Below are 22,880 nucleotides of genomic sequence, written 5' to 3'. Positions count from 1 at the left end.
TTTTGGATCTTTAGAAATAACTTGAGCAGAATGGGAATTAACTCTTCTTTGAAAGTTTTGTAGAATTCAGAGGTGAATCCATCGGTGCCAAGGCTTTTCTTTGTTGGGTCGTTATTTATTACTGATTCAGTCTCCTGGCTTGTTATGGGCCTATTCAGACTTTCTATATCCTCCTGGCTCATTCTTGGTAGTTTGTATTTGTCCAGGAATTTGTCCATCTCATCCAGATTGTCTTGTTTCTTAGCATATAGATGTTCAAAGTATCCTCTAATGATGTTTTGAATTTCTACTATGTCTGTTGTTACATTACCAGCCTCATTGCAGATTTGATTCATGTGGTTCCTTTCTTTCTTCTTAATAAGTCTCACTAGTGGTGTATCAATTTTGTTTATCCTTTCAAAGAACCAGCTTTTACTTCCATTTATTTTCTATTTCATTTATTTCTGCTCGGATCTTTATTATTTCCTTTCTCCGGGAATTTTTTGGATTTTTTTTCTGTTGCTTTTCCAATTCTCTGAGGCTTCATGTTAGGTGATCCATTAGCGTTCTTTCAGTCTTCCTCTTATGTCTACTAATTGCTATGAACTTCCCTCTTATGACTGCTTTAGCAGTGTCCCAAAGATTATGGAAACTCGTGTCCTCATTGTCATTGACTTCCATGAATCTTTTGATTTCAGTCTTTATTTCTTCGGTAGTAGTGGAGTCATTCAGGAGTAGGTTATTTAGTTTCCATGTTTTTAAGGTATTTTTGAGGATTTCTCTTGAAATTAAACTCAAGTTTAATTCCATCGTGGTCAGAGAAGATGCTGGATATAGTTCCTATGCCTCTGAATCTGTAGAGGCTTGCTTTGTGTCCTAGGATGTGGTCAATCTTCGAACCCTTCACTTTCAGTCTGTGTATGTCTTTCTCCATGAGGTGGGTTTCCTGTAGGCAACAGATAGAGGGTTTCTGTTGTTTTATACATTCAACCAGATTGTGTCTCTTGATTGGAGAATTCAACCCATTAACATTCATTGTCTTAGAGAACTGGTCTGGTGCTGGTCAATTCTTCCAGGTTTTGTTTATCTGAGAATGTTCTTCTTTTCTTCCCATATGAAGGATAATCTTGCCAGGTATAGTATTCTTGGTTGAAATTGCTTTTCCCCTAACACTTTCAATGCATCTTCTCATTCTTTCCTTGCTTGCATTGTTTCCGATGAGAGGTCCACTGTTATCCTGATTTGATGGCCTTTGTAAGTTTCTTCTCATTTCTCTCTTGCCTGTTTTAGTATCATGGCTTTATCTGTGGTCTTAGCCTGGCTAAGATGTGCCTTGGGGAATATCTTCTGGAGTTGATTCTATTTGGGGTCCTTTGTATTTCTTGGGTTTGGTTGGTTGAGTGCCTCTCTAGACTTGGGGAAATTTTCTTCCAGGATTTCATGGAATAGATTTTCCATTTTGCTATTAGTTTCTTCACCTTCTGGGATGCCAATTATTCTGATGTTTGGGCATCTATTGGAGTCTAGTATTTCTTGTATATTATCCTAGTTTTTTTGTTGTTGTTGTTATTTTCTCTATCTTTTTGGTGTTTTTTTCTAAGTCAGAGGTTTTATCTTCTGCATCGGAGATTCGATCTTCTGCATGGTCTAATCGACTCTTAATACTTTCTAGAGAGTTTTTGATTTCCTGTATTATACTTTATCTCTAATAGTTCCACCTGATTCTTTCTCAGAGTATCCATTTCTTCCTTCATATCCTGGAATGACTTCCTAAGTTCGTGCAGTTTGTTATCTCTTTTCTGTTCCAATTCACAGAATTTGGTCACCATGAATGTTTGAAATTCTTTGTCATTTTGGTAATGTCCTCCATATTTATGAGACATGGAGGGGAGTTTTCCTTTGTTGAAGACATATTTCCTTGTTTATTCAGACCTGAGGCTCTTATTCTACTTCTAGCCATTGGAAGATGTATTCCCTTTTGTAAACCTTTTGGGGGAACGTTTCTCCAACTAGGGGTAAGAGTATTTCCTTTTGGCTCGGAATAGGTGTTTGCTGAAGTCTCTCTTCTGTTGTTTTTATCAGTGTGCTCTCAAGAGGGGAACTCTACTGAGGTGTCTAACAAGCAGTATCTTCGTTCTCACAGGTGGATCTGTACAAGGGAGGATCCCAGAGACACTTACCTTACTAGGGAATTTCAGATATCTGATTCTAGACCTGTCTAGTCCCTTTGGCAGGGTAAAAAATGAAGAAGAGAGGATAATATGAAACAAAATGAAAGACAACAGAGAGAAATAAAGAAAAAGTCACACACCATGCGTTCGTTTTCGCCAGAGGCCTGTAGGTGGACCTTGTGCTTGCTGCTGGGAAAGGACAGTCTCTGGAAAGAGGCAGAGCTAGGAATTAAAAAGAGAATAGAGGGTCTCCAAGAAAAAAAGCCACAGAAAAATTCTATCTACTTACCCAGCAGGGGAGTCTTGGCCTGGGGAGTCTGGAAGTGGGGTGGGGGTCAGAGATGACCCTCCCTCAATATCCCTTGCTGGACAGAGGCCTGTAGGTAGACCTTGTGCCTGCTGCCGGGAAAGGACAGTCTGTGGAAAGAGGCAGAGCTAGGAATTCCATGGAAAACCTTTTTCCACCCCTTCACTTTCAGTCTATGTATGTCTTTCTCCATGAGGTGGGTTTCCTGTAGGCAACAGATAGAGGGTTTCTGTTTTTTTATCTATTCAGCTAGTCTGTGTCTCTTGAGTGGAGAATTTAATCCATTAACATTCAATGTTATTATCGATGTTATGGGATCTGTAAGGACATTTATGTTGGCCATTGTCTTAGTTGCCTTTCATTTCTTTGTTTCTGATTGTTAATTCTTTAGTTTTCCTGGAACAGTACTTTCTTCAGGGTTTCTTTAAGAGCTGATCTGGTGTTGGCAAATTCTTTCAGGTTTTGTTTGTCTGAGAAGATTTTAATCTTTTTTTTCCCATATGAAGTATAATCTTGCTGGATATAATAGTCTTGGTTGAAATTGTTTATCTCTTAGCACTTTCAATACATCTTCCCATTCTTTCCTTGCTAGCATTGTTTCCGTTGGGAGGTCTGGTGTTAGCCTGATGGGATGACCTTTGTAAGTCAGTTCTCTTTTTTCCCTTGCCATTTTTAGTATCATGTCTTTATGTGTGGTCTTTGAGAGTCTGGCTGCAATGTGCCTTGGGGAAGATCTTCTGGGGTTGAGTCTATTTGGAGTCCTTTATATTTCTTGGGTCTGGATGCTTGAGTGCCTTCCTAGACTTGGGACATTTTCTTCCAGAATTTCATGGAATAGATTTTCCATGCTGTTATTACTTTCTTCACCTTCTGGGATGCCAATTATTCTGATGTTATGGAATCTAGTATTTCTCGTATATTATCCTCATGTTTTTTAGTTATTTTCTCTATCTTCTTGGTGTTTTTTTTCTAGGTCAGAGGTTTTATCTTCTACATCGGAGATTTGATCTTCTGCATGGTCTTATCGACTTTTAATACTTTCAAGAGAGATTTTTATTTCCTGTATTTTAGACTTCATCTCTAATAGCTCCATCTGATTCTTTCTCAGAGTGCCCATTTCTTCTTTCATATTGTCGAAGGACTTCTTAATCTCCTGAAGTTCGTTGTCTATTTTCTGTTCCAACTCATAGAATTTGTTCATCATGAAGGTTCTAAATTCTTTCTTTGACATTTTGGTGACATCCTCAGATTTTAGGAGAGATGAAGGGGAGTTACTCTGTTCCTTTGATGGAGACATATTTCCCGACTTGTTCAGACCTGAGGCTCTTCTCCTACTTTTAGCCAGTAGAAGATGTATTCACTTTTGAATATCTCTTAGGAGAAAGTTTCTTTGAGTAGGAGCAAGTGTGTATCCCTTTTGCTGTGAATTGATGTGTACAGAAGTACCTCTCCTGATGTTTTTAGTAATGTGGTCTCAAGAGGGGTACTCTATTCTAGATATTCACAGATGATTCAGTATTGACGAGGATCCCAGGAACCTTCCAGTACTAGGGAAATTCAGAACTGGGATTCTAGATCTGTCAAATTCCTCAAGAAGAGTGGAGGATAAAGAAGAGAGGTTAATGTAAGAGGAAAGAAAAGAGTACAGAGGAGATTAAAGAAAAAGTTTTGCCAGTGGGCTATAGATGGAACGGGAGAACTCCTGCAGGGCAAGGACCTGTCTGGTCTGTGGGACAAGGGGGAGGAGAGAATTAGCAAACAAAAAGAAATAGCAAAGAAGAAAAAAAAAATTGAAAAAATGAAGCCCTGACTACCTTTAAAGAAGGTAAGGTCCTAGTCTTGGGAGCCTGGAAGTGGGCTGGGAGGCAGCTGTGCCCTGGCCTCAATGGCCTCAATTTCCCTTGCTGGGAAGTGGGCTATAGATGGACTGGGAGAACTCCTGCAGGGCAAGGACCTGTATGATCTTTAAAGAAGGTGAGGTCCTAGCCTTGAGAGCCTGGAAATGGGCAGGGAGGCAGTCTTACCCTGACCTCAATGGCCTCTTATTGTGTTCTTTTGATGGAGACATATTTCCTATTTTTTTGAAACTTGAGGTCTTCTGTGACTTTTAGCCATTTGGTGGTGTATTCAGTTTTGGATGGCTTTTTGGTGAATGTTTCTGCCACTAGGAACTAGTTTGATTTCCCTTTGCTGTGGGAAGCAATGTGGTCCCCTCAGGACTAGTTTTCTATTCAGGTTTCTGAAAAGCAGTTTCTCCTTTTTTGCAGGTGGTTCAGTATAGAGCGAGGATCCCTGGGAGCCTCACATTGCTAGGATGTTTGAAAACTATGAATCTAGACCTGTCTAGTCCCTCCCGGTGGGTGGACAATAAAGGGAGGATGACAGTGTAAGAGGGAAGAAAAAGAATATGAAAGAGGAGAAAAAAGTTGCGTGCCCCGCAGTGCAGAGCAAGATTTTCCCAGGAGGATACAGATGGAAGTGGGTTCTGCTTGAGAGGTGAGAGCTGTCCTATGGGGTAAGGAGAAGTAAAGAATTAGCAAAAGAAATTAGAAAATACAAAAAAAAAAAAAATCCACACACACACAAAAAAAACAGCCTAAAAAACAGCCTATCTTGCTGCTGGGGAGGAGGGGTGGCTCTGAAGTCGTGAGTAGGGGCTGGAGCTGGAGCTGGCCCTGCCTCAGTTTCCCTGACTGGGAAGGGGGCTGCAGATCAAAGTGGGCTCCCTTTGAGAGCTGAGAGCTGCCCTTGATGGTGGGGAGGAAGGGGAGCTCTGAAGTTGGGAGTTGGGGCTGGAGCTGGAGCCGTGCCAGTGTTCTTGTAACTTTTCTATAAGTTTGAAAATTTCAAAACAAAAAGATGAGGATAGGGCATACAGATGGTGTTGTGGTTAAGGTGCTAGACTCCTACATGGCTGACCCAGAGTTCAAGTCCAGGACCTGGCGAAGGCTTACTTTCTTGCTTTCTCTTTCTCTCCCTGTCTTTCTTTGTACCCCTCTGGGGAGTGCACATGTCCTACAGAAATTTAAAAAATAAAAGTAATGATAAATAAGACTAAATTAATTCTAAATATGTTTTAAAAAAGATGGGTATTAAAAATAGAAATATTTCAAGACTGTTCCTTTTTATTTATTTATTTATTTTTTGGAGAGATTTTCACTATAGGGCACGTGCGCTCGCCAGACAGACAGAGACATAGAGACAGAAAGCAAGAAATCACCCCCCAGGGGGGATGGTCACGTTGCAATCCCTTCTCCTCCATTCTCCTCTCGGGATCTTGGGCACACACGCACATGTGCCCATCGTGAGTTTTAACCACCGGGTCCAGGATGCGAACCGCGGTTGACTACATGGGAGTCCAGCGACATAGCCATTCCTCTAACTGCTGGTTCCTGAGACTGTTCCTTTTTTTTTTTTTTTTTTTGAAGAGGTTTTTGCTATAGGGCATGTGCACTTGCCAGAAAGAGAGAGAGACAGAATGCAAGAAACCACCCCCCAGGGGGGATGGCCACGCCACAGTCCCTTCTCCATTCTCCTCTCGGGATCTTGGGCATGTACACACATGCATCTGGGATGAGTTTAAGCCACTGGATCCAGGACTCGAACTGTGGTTGGCTACATGAGAGTCTAATGACATAACCGTTACGCTGACTGCTGGTCCCAAGAGTGTTCCTGTTATCTCTGATCCCCAGCTCTATTCTCTGCAGAAATGAAACCTCTGTTAATAGTATATAGTTTATTTTCAAGCACGTTTTAAAATCTATAAAAGTTTAATATTTTGCTTAGATAATCACAATATAAAATGGATTATACTATGTTTGCTGTGATCTTGTACTTGATTTTTAAAAAGTTATCCATGAGCAAGAGAAACATGGAGAAAGAGATACAAACAGAAATATAGCACCCCTGACAGGGTCCTGGCACTGCATTCCACTCCCAACTCAGCCAGCCTGGATCATGGACACGCACATGCCCAGTATATTCAAGGAGGATGAGAACTGATGACCTTCCCTTGTGGATCTGCCTTTCAGAGAATTGTGTCTTACTGCTGTTCCAGTGTCCAGTCTCCTCTACTTGCTTTTCAGATTTATTGGTATATATTAGTTTTCTATTGCTACTTTATAAATTACCACAAACTTAGTAACTTTGAACACTACAGATTTATTAGAGTTCTAGATGTCAGAATTCTGAAATGGGTTTCAGGCTAACATCAAGTTGTTCAGTAGCCTTTTCTAGCTTCTAAAAGTTGTCTGCATTCCTTGTTTTACTGTCCTTTCCTCCATCTTCAAAGCCAACAGCATAACTTTAAATGTCTCTCTGATTCTTTTGTCTCTTGCTTGAAAGAACTCTTTGTGATTGCATTGGATCCACCTGGATAATCCCCAGCTCAAGATCCTTAATCTGCAAAGTTCCTTTTGCTGTATAAAGTTAAAATAATAGATTCTGCATGTATTTGAACACAGACATCTTTGGAGAGCAGTTATTTTTGCCTACCACACAATTATTTCATTTCTATCTTGTCTTATCAGTATATGTGCCTCTGACATTCTTTTTAACAGCTGGATAGAACTAATGTAAAATTTATTTAACCATTCTTCTTAAGAAGATTCAGGTTTTTAACTTTTATGCTATGACAAATCCTGCTACTAGGAGCATTTTTGTACATATTTGTGTGAATAATTGTGAGAGTTACCTCTGGGCTGAATACCTAAAACCGAAATTGCTGTCAGGGGTGTTAAAAGGTATGGCACATTAAATGTGTAATTTTTCTTATTTCTGGAGACAGACATACAAGTACTCTTGCCAAGGTCTTGCCACACCATAATTCCTCCGCCCTCTGCTGGTTAATGCTCAACCCGCCTACGCCCCCAATCAGTAGAAACCCATCAAGACCATTAGCCAAAACTACAAATATTGAAAACAAGGGAACCAACTGATGGGAAACAAACCTTGGCTCAATTTTAGGCTCCATTGTTGGGCATAGATTTTGTTTTGGGCTCCATGGCTTCAGTTACCTTCTAGTTGATGATAACTCCCAAATCCCTTGTCTCCAATCCAGTCACCCCATCACTACTTGAACCCCTTTTTTCTCCCCCCTTATGCACATTCAAGTTTAATAACCCTTAAATCAGAAACTAAGAATGACTTAGAAATCTTTGACTACTTTTTTCTTTTTCTTATTTTATACCATGTGATAATATCAGAAGGATCAACAGGTATGGCTTATCCCTCTTGTCATTTAGGGATCAAAAGCATTTTTGCTTGTGAAGATAAAATGTTTCCTTTTGACTAATATCTTTTTTTTTTCCCCATTTTAGGTTGAATTCTCTTACCCACCCCTGATTCCAGGAGATGGACATGACAGCCACACTTTACCTGAAGAATGGAAGTATTTGCCCTTCCTTGCCTTACCAGATGGTGCACACAATTACCAAGAAGGTATGCAGTGAGACTTTTTTTAATTTTAATTTCGCTATAGGTTGTGTGCTCTTGATAGAGAGAAAGAAAGCAAACCCTAGTAGGTATGGCCACACTACAATTCCTTCTCTTGAGATTTTGGGCTCAGATGTACACGAACCTAACATTTTACAAGCCACTGGGTCCAGGACTTGAACTACACAGTAGGCCATATGGGATCCAGCTGCCTTAAGCACCATGCCACCAGCTGGCCCCTGTTGGTACCATTTTAAAAGATTTATGTGAAGATATCTTATAATTTACTTTGGTAAATGGAAGGTCTCCCCTATTGTGACTATGTGACTGTTTTATTTTATTTTATTTTTTTTTGAGAGTTTTTTGCTATAGGGTGTGTACGCTCACCAGACAGACAGAGAGACAGAAAGTGAGAAATCACCCCCCCCCCAGGGGGGATGGCCATGCCGCAATCCCTTTTCCTCTATTCTCTTCTCGGGATCTTGGGCACGCATGCATGCACATGCGCCCTGTGTGAGTTTTAAGCCACTGGGTCCGGGACTCAAACCGTGGTCGACTATGTGGGAGTCCAGTGATATAGCCATTATGCTAATTGCTGGTCCCCCTATTGTGGCTGTTAATATAATGTTTGAATCCTTGTTTGGAGATGAACTAGTCATGTGCTGGAGGGCCTTTAGAGGAGTGCCAGGTGTACATTGGCCTTGGATGCTGAACTTTGGCCACTCTTTTGCCAGGATTCCTAGCTAGAGCAGGACAACTGCCACTGGGAGCATTTCTTACATTAACACATTGGACTCCTTTCAGAGGCAAACAAAGGCTGACTTGAATTTGCTTCACATTGCATAGGAACTCTAGATATCTAAACTTAGTACCCCAAGGCCCACGTGGGGACAGCTAGATTGTTTTTCCACCTATGGAGTCATTGCTGTCAAGTGATCTGCTTGCAAGTTTGCTTGCTATGTGCAGAGCATGTTCACATCCTCAAAGGCAGCAGTGTTCTGCAGTTCTTATTAAGTCTCTTACCATGCTATAAATGGGTACTGTGCCTGACTCAATGAAAGACTAAATTTTACCATCATATTACAGTTTCTTCCAAAATACAGATGAAACTTGATGTGGTTATCTGTTTTTGCAGTATTTAATAATTTTCTTATGAAATGAATCAAAAGTTACTATGCAAGTTAACATAAAATTTAAATTCAGTATTTTTAATGTCAGAATTTTTGTTTTCTAACTGACTTCTATGAAAGTTTTTAAACATACAGAAAAATTGAATTCAGATTTTGTGAATTTCTATGAATTTTCTTTTTATTTGTATATGTGTATAGTGTTGTCTGTACTATTGGAAAGTCACAGGGAAACATGATACTTCACCTCAAAATACTTAAACATTATTCTCCTAAGAATGAGATTGCTCCCCAGCATAGCATCTGGTATCCTTATCACAAGTAAGAGATCTAACAGTGCAGATGTTCCTCAATTTATGATGGTTAGAAGGATAGATGGTTAGTTGGATGGGTTACATCTAAATAAACCCACCATCTCAAGATGACAATATCAAAAGTTACCAGCCGGAGCTTATCACCAAAGATTCCCACCCAGTCTACAGTGGGGACAGAGGTTATGCTCTGGCTTTCAAGAAACACTACCTCGTTCGTACAGTCCCAGAGATAGAGGGAGCCACAGGAAAGCAAAGGCTGCCTAGTCTGAGCCGATCATCAAAGATCCCCACTCAGCCTGCAGTAGGGGAGGAGGGGCTGTTCTAGCATTCAAAGACTTATCACTGGTTGGACTACCACCTTCCATTTTACCTGTCCAGTTCAGCCTCCAGCCACATTGGGAGCAGAGAGATTTGTATATACAGGAACCAAACACCCGAAGACTAAGGTTTTAGAGGAATTCTTTCTCTACAACTGTCATAGCAATAAAAGATAAATTCTCTGAAAATCTAACCCAAAAACTCTCACTGTGAATCACACACTTCCACCCACAGTAGAGGAGGGAAACTGGCACAGAGCTAACTCACACCATAGGGTAGTGCACAAGCACACAGCTATAGAAACATACTCCAGAGGAGTGAGAAGTGATATCAGCAAATGACTAAAAATCAAGGCACACCCCCAAAATAGGAGAAATCCAGGAAGTAACTCCCTGTCAAAGGAACATAACTTCACCAAAAATGGATAAAGCCCAAGAGATTGCAGAAATGTCATAAAAATAATTCAGAATATTTATCATAACAAAGTTCAATGAGATGTAAGAGAAAACAGACAACCAAATCCTAGGAGATTAGAAAATCCTTCCATGACTTGAAAGAGGAACTCCGTAAAGAGATAGACACCCTGAAAAGAATCAAACAGAACTTTTGGAGATAAAGAATATGATGCCGGAAATCAAAACCTCTCTCAAAAGTATTAACAGTAGTTTAGACCATGCAGAAGAAAGAATCTTTAACCTTGAAGACAAAACCTCAGATTTAGTCCATCCAACTGAAAAGAATTTAAGAATATCCATTAAAAATGAGTACAGCATATGGGAAACATAGACACCTTTAAATAGCCAAATAACCAGGTATTCCAAAAGGCAAAGAGACAGGTAAAGCCATAGAAAATCTCTTTCATGGTATATTAGCTGAAAACTTTCCAAATTTAGAGAAGCATGTGGACATCCAAATCTAGGAAATACAAAGGACACCAAATAGATTTAACATAAGAAGATCCTTTCCTAAGCACTTCATAGCCAAATTGGTAAAAATCAGACAAAGATAGTATTTTTAAAACGCCAAGGTACTTATAAGGGTTACACCATTAGGCTAACATCAGTTCTCTCAACTGAAGCAAGGCAGGTAAGGAAAGAATGAGAAGACATATTTAAAACTCTGAAAGAACTTTCCCATTCTGGGCTGTGCTGGGTCTGCTCCTGGGTCTCTTGAGTCCTGAAAGTTGATGACTTCTTTACATCTGGGAGGCTGCTTCTAGCAACTATGCAGCCATCACCATGCCACAAAATGAATATATTTAATTACATTGTAATGCTATGGATACCATTTGGATTACCATTAGAAAAAGAGAAAGAAGGAAAGTCAAGAGGCTCATGAATGTTCAAAGAAGGCAAAAAAGATGATTGATCTGAAGGCTAAGTACTAGCATAAGCAGCGCCATGCTGAGAAAATACAAATGAAAAAGACTATCAAAATGCATGAAAAGGAGAAACCAAACAAAAGAATGATGAAAAGACTCCACAGGAGCAGTACCTGCCTGTCTGTTGTACAGAGAAGGACAGTTTTTAGCTAAAATACTTTCCAATATGATTAAACAAAAACGGAAGGAGAAAGCAGGAAAATGGGAAGTTCCTCTACCCAAAGTTTGAGCCCAGGGAGTAACAGAAGTATTAAAAGTTATTTGAACAGGAAAGAGAAAGAAACTATGGAAAAGGATGGTAACAAAAGTCTGCTTTGTTGGAGATGGCTTTACTAGAAAACCACCTAAATATGAAAGAATCATTAGGTCAATTGGCTTATGTTTCAAGAAGACCCTCATAACACATCCTGAACTGAAAGCCACCTTTTGCCTGCCAGTACTTGGTGTAAAGAAGAACCCCTCATCCTCACTGTATAATAACTTTGGGTATTATCATCAAAAGTACTGTCTTTGAGGTGAACAAGGGAGAGTTGGGCTTTGTGACATAGGTGGCAAGGTTATTTGGGGGAAATATGCCCAAGTTACCAATAGTTCTGAAAATGATGGATGCATAAATGCTGTCTTACTGGTTTGATAGCAGTTGCATACAAGTAACTCCTTGTAATTTTTGAAGATGATACACCAATCTGGAAAACCATCATGATTGTGATGTTTCTGGATATAGCCAGTCTTATCTGTCTGCAGTCATCAAAAGATTATTTATTAAATTATACAAAAACATTAATGTGGCCTGGTTTTACAAAAACATATACCAAAAAGAAACCAAAAAAACAAATGATGAAAACAAAACCAAACCTCTGAAAGGAAGACAATTTTAGCTAGGAATACTAACGCTGGCAAGATTACTATTCAAATGGGAAAAAGAAGTAAAATCTTTTCCAGATAAACAAAAGCTGAAAAAAATCACCAAAACTAGGTCAACTCTTTAGGAAATACTTATGGGAATACTACACCAAAAAGACTAAGAGGAGATACGGAAGTATATACTACATATTTCCCAGCTTTAGCTTCTTAGAAGGGCTAAGGATTATTTCAACTGTTAAATTTTTGCATATCTTTAAGATATCCCTACCCATTTTCTCTCTTGACTTAATCAAAGTGTTAAGCAGAGCTGTCACAATTATTATATATTATATTATATTATATTATATTATATTTTCCAATAAACCATAAATATAAAATCAAAAGCCAAAACTGGATCCATTATACAGTACAATATTGTTTATCCTTGTGATCACATGGCTGACTGGAAGTTGTCGCTCACTGCTGCTGCCCTATATCTTAGGAGAGTATCTAATTGCATATTTCTAGCACTGGAAAAGAATAAAATTCAAAGAAGTCTTTATGAATGTATGTTGCTTTTGTACATAAAGTCAAAAAATCTCAAGTCAAACCATTATAAGTCAGGGAACATTGTAATTTTATAATACTGTTTCTAATATCTATATTCAGATTTCCACAAATTGTTTTAACAATTTCTTGGATCAATTCAAGGTTCATGTCCTACTGTTGGTTTTTATGACTCTCTACTTTTTTAAAATCTGGACCGTCTTCTATAGATATAGTATCTTCTGTAGTTGTAGTCTCAATTTGATTTGTTGTAATTCAGCCTCTTAGGCTTTTTTTTGGAGAGGTTTTTTGCTATAGGGCGTGTGTGCTTGCCAGACAGAGAGAGACATAGAGACAAAGCGAGAAATCACCCCCCGAGGGGATGGTCATGCCGCAATCCCTTCTCCTTCATTCTCCTCTCGGGATCTTGGGCACGCACGCACACGCGCCTGGCGTGAGTTTTAAGCCACCGGGTCCGGGACGTGAACCGCAGTCGACTATGTGGGAGTCCAGCGACATAGCCTAACTGCTGGTTCCCTGGAGGCCTTGTTTAAGAAGTCTTTGCCTACTCCTGTGTCTCCAAGAGTCTCTTGTGTTTTCTATCAGTAGTTTTTATAGCATGAGGTTTTATGTGGGAGTCCAGTGACATAGCCATTACGCTAACTGCTGGTTCCCCCTCTTAGACTTTTTGTAATGAGAATATAACATAAAGTAGTGAAGAAATTCTGTGAAACCAAGTACTATAATATCGGAAGTAAATAGGACAAGAGTTCCTTGTTATATTACATTATTAATAAGGGTAATTTGCCTTGGTATTTATATTTTTCTATGTATCTCTTAGATACTGTGTTTTTTCACTTGCCACCCAGAAATGGAAATGGAGCGACAGTATACGGAATATCTTGCTATCGACAAATTGAAGCCAAGGTATAATAGTTAATGATGAACAACAGAAAAAAAAAAACCCTCCGGAATCCTTTCATAGGTGTTGGTCACTTAGTGAAACATAGGTTTTATTTTTCATGTGGTGCATATGATGGTGTCATATGGTACATGTGATGTTATAGATTTTTATAAAAAATTTATAAATGCATTTATTCACATAAATGTTTTTATAAATTAACATTGGCAGCTATTATTATATATTTGTATCATAATAGTTTGACCATTGTTTCTAAATTATTCTTCAAACTACCATATATAAATTTAATGTCTTTGAATTTCCTATTTTGATACATAACTAAAACAAAAATGTTTTAGTAATACGTGTGTGTTTATTTTTTGAGCAGCATTTTGATACTGGAATAATGTATAATGTATAAAACACTTAACAGTATTTCCCTAAGGTTATCTTATTTATCTGTAGCTAAATTTTATTCTTAAATTACGTTTCAGTTTTATACTTGACTTACTGTAATAGCATTAACTAATCAATTCAAGTAAACCGAGATGAATGGTGCTACTTTTCATAGTTTGCTTCTTTGTTATACTATTTTTTTCTAATGGGGATATTCTTGATGAGTACAGATTTCTTCCTCTTATAAAGGTCAATATACTTTAAAGTAGTGAGTAGTTTTTAACATCAGCTGCAAAGTGGAATCACCTGTGGAGAGTGTTTAAAAGCAAGAGATGACTGGGTCCCATTCCAGACATCTGATTTAATATTTAGGAGTTTTAAAAGCTCCTCAGGCAATTTGAATACATAATTTAAACTGAGAACCATGGCTTTGATTTTTAACCAGAATTACCTGAAGACTTTTTTTTTTTTTTAAATATGTGCACAGCCTTTCTCCTCTTAATGACTAAATTATTGGATCATTGGAAAAGTCATGACACATTTTTGCTTAGAAAAATCTTTTATGATTTTTCTGATGACCCAATAGACTCTCTGGGACTAGAGTTTGGTCAGCTATAAGAGTTAAAAGCCTTCTCAGGGGGCTGGCAGGTGGCATGGTGGTTAAGGGCTCTGGATTCCCATATGACCGACTGCTGTTTGAGTCTCAGACCTGCTGGCTTGCTTTCTCACTTTCCCTCTCTCTCACTCTGTCCCTCTCTGGTCAAATTAAAATATAAATAAATAAATAAAATGAAATAAAATAATATTTTTTTTCTGCTGAATGAAGCAAGCCAAGCTATGAAGGAGAGACATTGTATGTCCCCACTTAATATATACCAAGTATCCACACTCTATGACTGAAAGTGATTGACTAAAGGATATAGAAACACAGTAAATGAATGTGAGTACCAGATATAGTGTGTATGAAAGAGTAGGGTCTGAGGAAGGACATTTAGAAGAAAAATAGGGAGACAAAGCATAATGGACCAAGAAATGTGGTATTATCTGTTGAAGATATTTTAAAGTTTTATCAACTGGACTAGGGAGAAATGTTCACATGTTGAAATACTCTGTAAGCTAAATAATGTGATTGAATGTATAAAAGAAAATGAAATTTATAAAAAGCCTTCTTAGGTGAATAAATAACTTAAAAATTCTTTTTTTTTTTTTTTTTTACATTTCAATAAATTTATTGAAAGGTATATCTCTTAGTACGAAAACGTGATGATTGGTTAAGTTATCTCTACCAACTCAGAATTAACACCGATGTATTCAGAATACTGAAATATATCAATATTTTGGGAAAACTGAAAAGTTATCCCTAAAACAAGGTTTACAAAAATTAAGCTATATTGTAGTTCTTTGCTTTATTTTTTAATGCTTGCTTATCAATAGCTAGTCAAGATTGGTTAGAGCCATTCTGGATTGCCTTAGGCTATGCACTAGACTGAGGAACAGTGTACAACACTGTAATGTCCTTACAGTCATCAACTGACACCTGAACACAACTCCAGTGACCTCCCAACTATGGGGATGCCCACTTTTCTTAAACCTTTGTTTTGACACAGTAGGGACATTAGTGAAAGTACATTCTTTTTAACAGAATTCTAAGTTAGAAAGATAATTCTAAATTAGAAGGAATGGCAGTCCTTAGTAAAAATTTCCAGTGTCAAATCTAGCCTCTACTTACTTCAGGATAAAATAAGTTTTCAGAGTGATCATTCACCTTGAAAACTAATATTCTTGATGGGATTAAATTGAAGCAGTAGATTTTGCCTAAAAAATTTTTATTATGTTTACAAACATCACCTCTTTTCTACAAAAAACAGTAAGGTTAACTTAATGAATATGCCAAACTCATTATTAATGATCTGTATTTTTGCTTTATATAAAATGCCCTCAAATCTAAATATAATTCCCATGTAGTAATAAAATCTATGTCTCTGGATTATCTATTGTTTGTATTATGGGTACCAAGAAATCATGTGTACTGCCCATAACCCTTAATGTGCCTTCAAAGTGCATTTGCAAAATGGTTTTGATGTAAACTTCATAATTTAAAAGTTAATATTTTAAATTAAGTGGGTTACCATTTTTGTTACCATCTAAATACAACATATTGATCCAATATAGAAAGTTAGATCAATGTTAGAAATGAAGATTTACAGTTTTTCCCATGCTTGTCTTTAGTGTTTCACATTTGTGGTTTTAGCTTTGATTTGGATGCTTCACAGGTGAATCCAAATGTACATAGAATACCACTACAGCATTATTAATCAGGCAGCAGTTTTCCCAAGTCTAGGAACATCATGCAAATCAACTGTGCTGTTTGGAGGCTTCATAGCTTAACTCTGTTACAACACTGGAATACGTATGGCAAGGTTGAGAAGTAAAGCTTCAGAGAAGTTTTTTTTGAAGAGGTTTTTGCTATAGGGCACGTGTGCTCGCCAGACAGACAGAGAGAGACAGAGAGATAGAAAGTGAGAAATCACCCCCCAGGGGGGATGGCCACACCACAGTCCCTTCTCCATTCTCCTCTTGGGATCTTGGGCATGCATGCACACGTGCCTGGCGTGAGTTTAATCCACCGGGTGTGGGACTCGAACCGCGGTCAACTATGTGGGAGTCCAGCGACATAGCCATTACGCTAACTGCTAGTCCCCAGAGAAGTTTTTTTTACTGTGTTAATCTATTTAAATCAATAACAAAAAATTCCCACTTTGCAAGAAATCTGCCTAAATACTACTGTTAAAAGTGAGCTGCTCATATCTAACATATCTAGATATGTTAAGTGTTAACATTTGGTTTGAAGGAGAAAAAGATGAATCACTATGAATTAAGAAATTTAAGTGGCAAGAATGTATATTATATATGTAGTGACAAAGTTCAAATTTTTAAATGCAGATACATAATTTCCAGCAATCCAATTGTTGCAGCAACAATATATAACCAGTGCTGATGTCTCCGTTTCCTGACAGTTCCTAACAGTTTCCAGACCCTCAATGTAGAGACTATCTGACTTATTTTTGCTTTCTGTACAATATCCAGGTTTCTATTCATTTTGCTTCTAAGTCTCTAATTAGTTCATGTATGGTTCAAACTGTTGGTCCTCTTATCCTGTTCAGGCTTATGTCACTTTAAATGAGCACAAATTCAGGTCAATATAGTGCAAGATGATATACAACAAAAATATATTATTTTAGAGATTTTAATATTCAGGCTATCGAGAATGCTGTTTTCTAAGCTGATAATTTATTGAAATGGCTAACATACTTAGCAGAGATTGGTAAATCCTTACTCAGGATGTTGGGTTGTCAGAAAAGTCATGAGGTTTTTGTTGTTCTATGCAAAATGTCATGACTTTTCTGACAACCCCTAGTAAATGCCTTCAGATACTGGCCCACTAGATCAGTGAAGTCATTTCCCCCTTTGCTATAACAAGTCTTTAAGAAAAAGAAATTTATAAAAAGCCTTCTTAGGTTAATAAATAACTTAAAAATTCTTTTTTTTTTTTTTTTTTTACATTTCAATAAATTTATTGAAAGGTATATCTCTTAGTACGAAAACGTGATGATTGGTTAAGTTATCTCTACCAACTCAGAATTAACACCGATGTATTCAGAATACTGAAATATATCAATATTTTGGGAAAACTGAAAAGTTATCCCTAAAACAAGGTTTACAAAAATTAAGCTATATTGTAGTTCTTTGCTTTATTTTTTAATGCTTGCTTATCAATAGCTAGTCAAGATTGGTTAGAGCCATTCTGGATTGCCTTAGGCTATGCACTAGACTGAGGAACAGTGTACAACACTGTAATGTCCTTACAGTCATCAACTGACACCTGAACACAACTCCAGTGACCTCCCAACTATGGGGATGCCCACTTTTCTTAAACCTTTGTTTTGACACAGTAGGGACATTAGTGAAAGTACATTCTTTTTAACAGAATTCTAAGTTAGAAAGATAATTCTAAATTAGAAGGAATGGCAGTCCTTAGTAAAAATTTCCAGTGTCAAATCTAGCCTCTACTTACTTCAGGATAAAATAAGTTTTCAGAGTGATCATTCACCTTGAAAACTAATATTCTTGATGGGATTAAATTGAAGCAGTAGATTTTGCCTAAAAAATTTTTATTATGTTTACAAACATCACCTCTTTTCTACAAAAAACAGTAAGGTTAACTTAATGAATATGCCAAACTCATTATTAATGATCTGTATTTTTGCTTTATATAAAATGCCCTCAAATCTAAATATAATTCCCATGTAGTAATAAAATCTATGTCTCTGGATTATCTATTGTTTGTATTATGGGTACCAAGAAATCATGTGTACTGCCCATAACCCTTAATGTGCCTTCAAAGTGCATTTGCAAAATGGTTTTGATGTAAACTTCATAATTTAAAAGTTAATATTTTAAATTAAGTGGGTTACCATTTTTGTTACCATCTAAATACAACATATTGATCCAATATAGAAAGTTAGATCAATGTTAGAAATGAAGATTTACAGTTTTTCCCATGCTTGTCTTTAGTGTTTCACATTTGTGGTTTTAGCTTTGATTTGGATGCTTCACAGGTGAATCCAAATGTACATAGAATACCACTACAGCATTATTAATCAGGCAGCAGTTTTCCCAAGTCTAGGAACATCATGCAAATCAACTGTGCTGTTTGGAGGCTTCATAGCTTAACTCTGTTACAACACTGGAATACGTATGGCAAGGTTGAGAAGTAAAGCTTCAGAGAAGTTTTTTTTGAAGAGGTTTTTGCTATAGGGCACGTGTGCTCGCCAGACAGACAGAGAGAGACAGAGAGATAGAAAGTGAGAAATCCCCCCCCAGGGGGGATGGCCACACCACAGTCCCTTCTCCATTCTCCTCTTGGGATCTTGGGCATGCATGCACACGTGCCTGGCGTGAGTTTAATCCACCGGGTGTGGGACTCGAACCGCGGTCAACTATGTGGGAGTCCAGCGACATAGCCATTACGCTAACTGCTAGTCCCCAGAGAAGTTTTTTTTACTGTGTTAATCTATTTAAATCAATAACAAAAAATTCCCACTTTGCAAGAAATCTGCCTAAATACTACTGTTAAAAGTGAGCTGCTCATATCTAACATATCTAGATATGTTAAGTGTTAACATTTGGTTTGAAGGAGAAAAAGATGAATCACTATGAATTAAGAAATTTAAGTGGCAAGAATGTATATTATATATGTAGTGACAAAGTTCAAATTTTTAAATGCAGATACATAATTTCCAGCAATCCAATTGTTGCAGCAACAATATATAACCAGTGCTGATGTCTCCGTTTCCTGACAGTTCCTAACAGTTTCCAGACCCTCAATGTAGAGACTATCTGACTTATTTTTGCTTTCTGTACAATATCCAGGTTTCTATTCATTTTGCTTCTAAGTCTCTAATTAGTTCATGTATGGTTCAAACTGTTGGTCCTCTTATCCTGTTCAGGCTTATGTCACTTTAAATGAGCACAAATTCAGGTCAATATAGTGCAAGATGATATACAACAAAAATATATTATTTTAGAGATTTTAATATTCAGGCTATCGAGAATGCTGTTTTCTAAGCTGATAATTTATTGAAATGGCTAACATACTTAGCAGAGATTGGTAAATCCTTACTCAGGATGTTGGGTTGTCAGAAAAGTCATGAGGTTTTTGTTGTTCTATGCAAAATGTCATGACTTTTCTGACAACCCCTAGTAAATGCCTTCAGATACTGGCCCACTAGATCAGTGAAGTCATTTCCCCCTTTGCTATAACAAGTCTTTTTTGTTTATTTTGAAAATAATATTTTAATCTTTCAATTGTAAAATAAAATTATAGCATTGGAAAAATTTCTCTATGGAGAATAACATGAACCAAATTTACAGACTTAAGGAACCATTTCAGGGATTGTTGTAAGGTGAGTTATATTGTAGTAACTGATTCACTTGCCATCTGGTACGCCCAGAAACTATCCATTTCAACTCCTGAACATTTCGTTTGGAACTTGTTTGACGAATATCCAGTTAAACACTTGGATACAAGTTCTTGCCAGAAGGTCAAATCTCTGCCATTTATCTTGGAATGTTTTTGAAGACATTCTATTCCTTCTGTTAACTGTACACACTTTTGTGCTTGAATCTCCAATGCAATAATAGACAATGCCAACACAGAAGGCTTTGCCTTAGAAAACATGATCCTACAGTGACATGCCTTAAGTTGAGCTTCTAGTCTTTCAAAATTAAAGCTGTTTCTCCTTTCAGATGGCAAATTCTCTTGAATGAGTGAATAATAGAGTTACAGAAACTGAAAGGCAGTAGTAGTTTTGACTTTCCAATATACCTTCTCCAATACAGTCTTCTCCATTCTCATCAATTCTGAAACCATGAACCTATATTGACTAATTTGAATCAAGTCAGTTGTCAGTGGGACATTCCTCCCATCTTCTATTGATTTTATAGCCAAATAGAAGCAACCCAGTCCAACACACCCAAGATGCTTGGGTTGTACCTTGATAGTGACTGCAGCTCCTCAGCGGTAATCACTGTTCTTGGGCCTGCGCTCACCTCACCCTGCGATATCATCAGGACTGAGAGTCCTGTAAAGCAAGGGGACTGGGGTGGGTGGGTGAGAGGGGAGTGGCCCAGGGAGGGTGAGCTGTCCTGGTTGGTGGTCTCTGCAGTGCCTCTGAGACGTGACACTGCCCTAACCAGGGTCAACTGGGAGCCAAAGGGGAGTAACTTAAAATTCTTTTTAAAAATTTTCTTCTAACATTTTTGATAAAAAATTAAAACATGTAGGCAGATTAAAAGGATAGTACAACAAACATTTAGATTCAACAGTTGTTATTGTTCTACCAGATTTGCTCTGTGTGTATGTGTGTATTTTTTCCCTGAGCCATTTGGAAGTAAACTGCAAGTGTAAATTCTAAGGCACCTACCAAATGTAATTACCATGAAATAACACAAGGCCTGGAACATAGAACACACCTAGTAAATATTTGTGGCATGAATAACTAAAATTTACAGCTGAAGATATTGCATAATTTCATCAATCATCAAATACCTGTCAATGATACCTCAATAAAGCTGAGAAAATAAATCTAAAGTTAAAAGAAACCTGAGAATAAGAGTTAACGTAGTGGCTCTGAGCATTTCATTTCTTCATATTCTATATCCTTACATACTTGTGTGGGAGATGAATTGAACTACTGTCCTTTCTTGTAAATCTGTTCCTTTTGTTATCCCTTATCTTACATTCACATAAGCTCTAGTAAAATTCTTTCTCCTGAGTAGTCTTTTTTTTTTTTTTTCTTTAAGAGAGATTTTTGCTTCAGGGCGCTCATACTCACCAGAGACAGAGAAACAGAAGGTGGAAAATCACCCCCAGGGGGTGATGGCCACACTGCAATCCCCTCTCCTTCATTCTCCTCATGGGACTATGGGCATGCACACACACGTGTTCGGTGTGAGTCTAAGGCCTCGGGTCTGAGACTCAAACTGTGGTGGACTACATGGGGGTTCAGCACTGTAATTATTACACCATCTGCCCATCTGCTGGTCCCTCTCCCAGATAGTCTTTTTTGGAGAGGTGTTCTTTTTTTTTTTTTTGGCTATAGGGCGTGTGCACTCGCCAGAAAGAGAGAGACAGAGAGATAGAAGGCGAGAAATCACCCCCCAGGGGGGATGGGCACCCTGCAATCCCTTCTCTATTTTCCTCTCGGAATCTTGGGCGTGCACGCACAGGCGCCAGACTTGAGTTTAAGCCACTGGGTTCGGGACTCGAACTACGGTCAGTTACATGGGAGTTCAGTGACGTAGCAATTACGCCAACTGCTGGTCCATCTCCCAGATAGTCCTAACCCTCACTACTTTGTCATTAAAAACAGTTTGCATGCTCTGCCTAGCCTTTCTTTTATTTTCTTTTAATTTATTTATACATTTAATCACTATACATTATTTAGCTTGTAACTTGAATTTATCTACCATGAATGCACTTCACACCAGTTTAGTTGAGAATAGAAAACACATTGTCATCAACAGATAATCATTCATTCCTGTGTCCAATAACTGAATTCTGCATAGCCTTTAAATACTGTCTGTCTAAACCTGCTTCCACCATCCTCTGGATCTATCCCACTTGAGAGTATATTAGGGTTGCTTAGTTCTCCAAATTTGTCTAGCTTTACCTGAGAACCAGGCAGATAAGCTGGAAATCTACAGCCTAGGAAAAAGTCTAATTCCCTTTGAACAAAGATGTGGAACTTAATAAATGAATCCAATCAAAAGGAAGGGTTCTTGTCTACCTAATTTAATGACTATCCAGTTATCAGTCATCTGAAGACACAGAGGCCCATGTTGTCAGGACAGATTCATTGTGGTTTTGATTTGCATCTCCCTTATGATAAGGGATGTTAAGCATTTTTCATATGTTTTTTGGCCATTTGAATGTCTCCTTTAGAGAGTTATCTGTTTAAGTCATCTTCCCATCTTTTAATTGTTTTTTTCAGGTAAGCCATTTGAGTTGCCTATATATTCTGTTTATCAGTCCTTTGTCTATGGCATACTTTGCAAATATATTCTCCCATTCCAAGGGTTGGTAGAATATACTTTCTCTAACTATTGTTTCTTTTGCTTCTTAATCTCTTGTAATCTCATTTGTCTATTTTTGGTAGTATATGTGTTCTTTGGGAGTATTATTTAAGAAGCCTTTGCCTACTCTGATTGGATTCTCCAAGAGTTTCCCTAGTGTTTTCTCCACTGGTAGTTTTATAGTTTAAAGTCTTAGGTTTAGATCTTTAATCCATTTTGAGTTGATTTTCATTAATGGAAATATATCACAGCACTTTGTCATATATTTCAGAATCAGGGTGTGAGATGCCTCCTACTCTGGACTCTTGAGCAGGATTGCCTTGGCAGTCTAGGGTCTTTTATGATTTCAGACAAACTCTGTGATTGTCTTTTCTAGATCTGTGAAAAAAAGTCTGTGGTACTTTGATTGGGGTTGTGCTAACTATGTAGATTAGTTTTGGCAGAATTGCCAGTTTGATTATATTAATTTTTCCAATCCAGGAACATGGGATGTCCTTCCACTTTTTTGTGTCATTTTCAATTTCTTT

At 37.7% G+C, this 22,880-nt stretch overlaps 1 protein-coding gene and 1 pseudogene across 6 annotated transcripts in view; one reads left to right on the top strand and one right to left on the bottom strand.

Moving 5' to 3' along the window:
- The window catches only part of AVL9 (AVL9 cell migration associated), a 95,773-nt gene that overhangs the window by 5,544 nt on the left and 67,349 nt on the right, over positions 1-22,880 (top strand). For 3 of the 6 annotated variants that reach the window (XM_027769463.1, XM_006171485.3, XM_027769464.1), the window contains exons 2-3: positions 7,776-7,896; positions 13,261-13,346. In XM_027769463.1, the coding sequence (XP_027625264.1) occupies positions 7,776-7,896; positions 13,261-13,346 (207 nt within the window). The remainder of the gene's footprint in view (positions 1-7,775; positions 7,897-13,260; positions 13,347-22,880) is intronic. The other 3 variants (XM_027769465.1, XM_027769467.1, XM_027769466.1) reach the window with 1 other exon arrangement.
- The window catches only part of LOC102489545 (cyclin-G1 pseudogene), a 4,610-nt pseudogene continuing 1,382 nt past the window's right edge, over positions 19,653-22,880 (bottom strand).

The sequence above is a fragment of the Tupaia chinensis genome, unplaced genomic scaffold (assembly GCF_000334495.1).
Source record: "Tupaia chinensis unplaced genomic scaffold, TupChi_1.0 Scaffold149666_1, whole genome shotgun sequence".
Classification (NCBI taxonomy): domain Eukaryota; kingdom Metazoa; phylum Chordata; class Mammalia; order Scandentia; family Tupaiidae; genus Tupaia; species Tupaia belangeri.
This window is presented reverse-complemented; position numbering and strand designations above follow the sequence as displayed.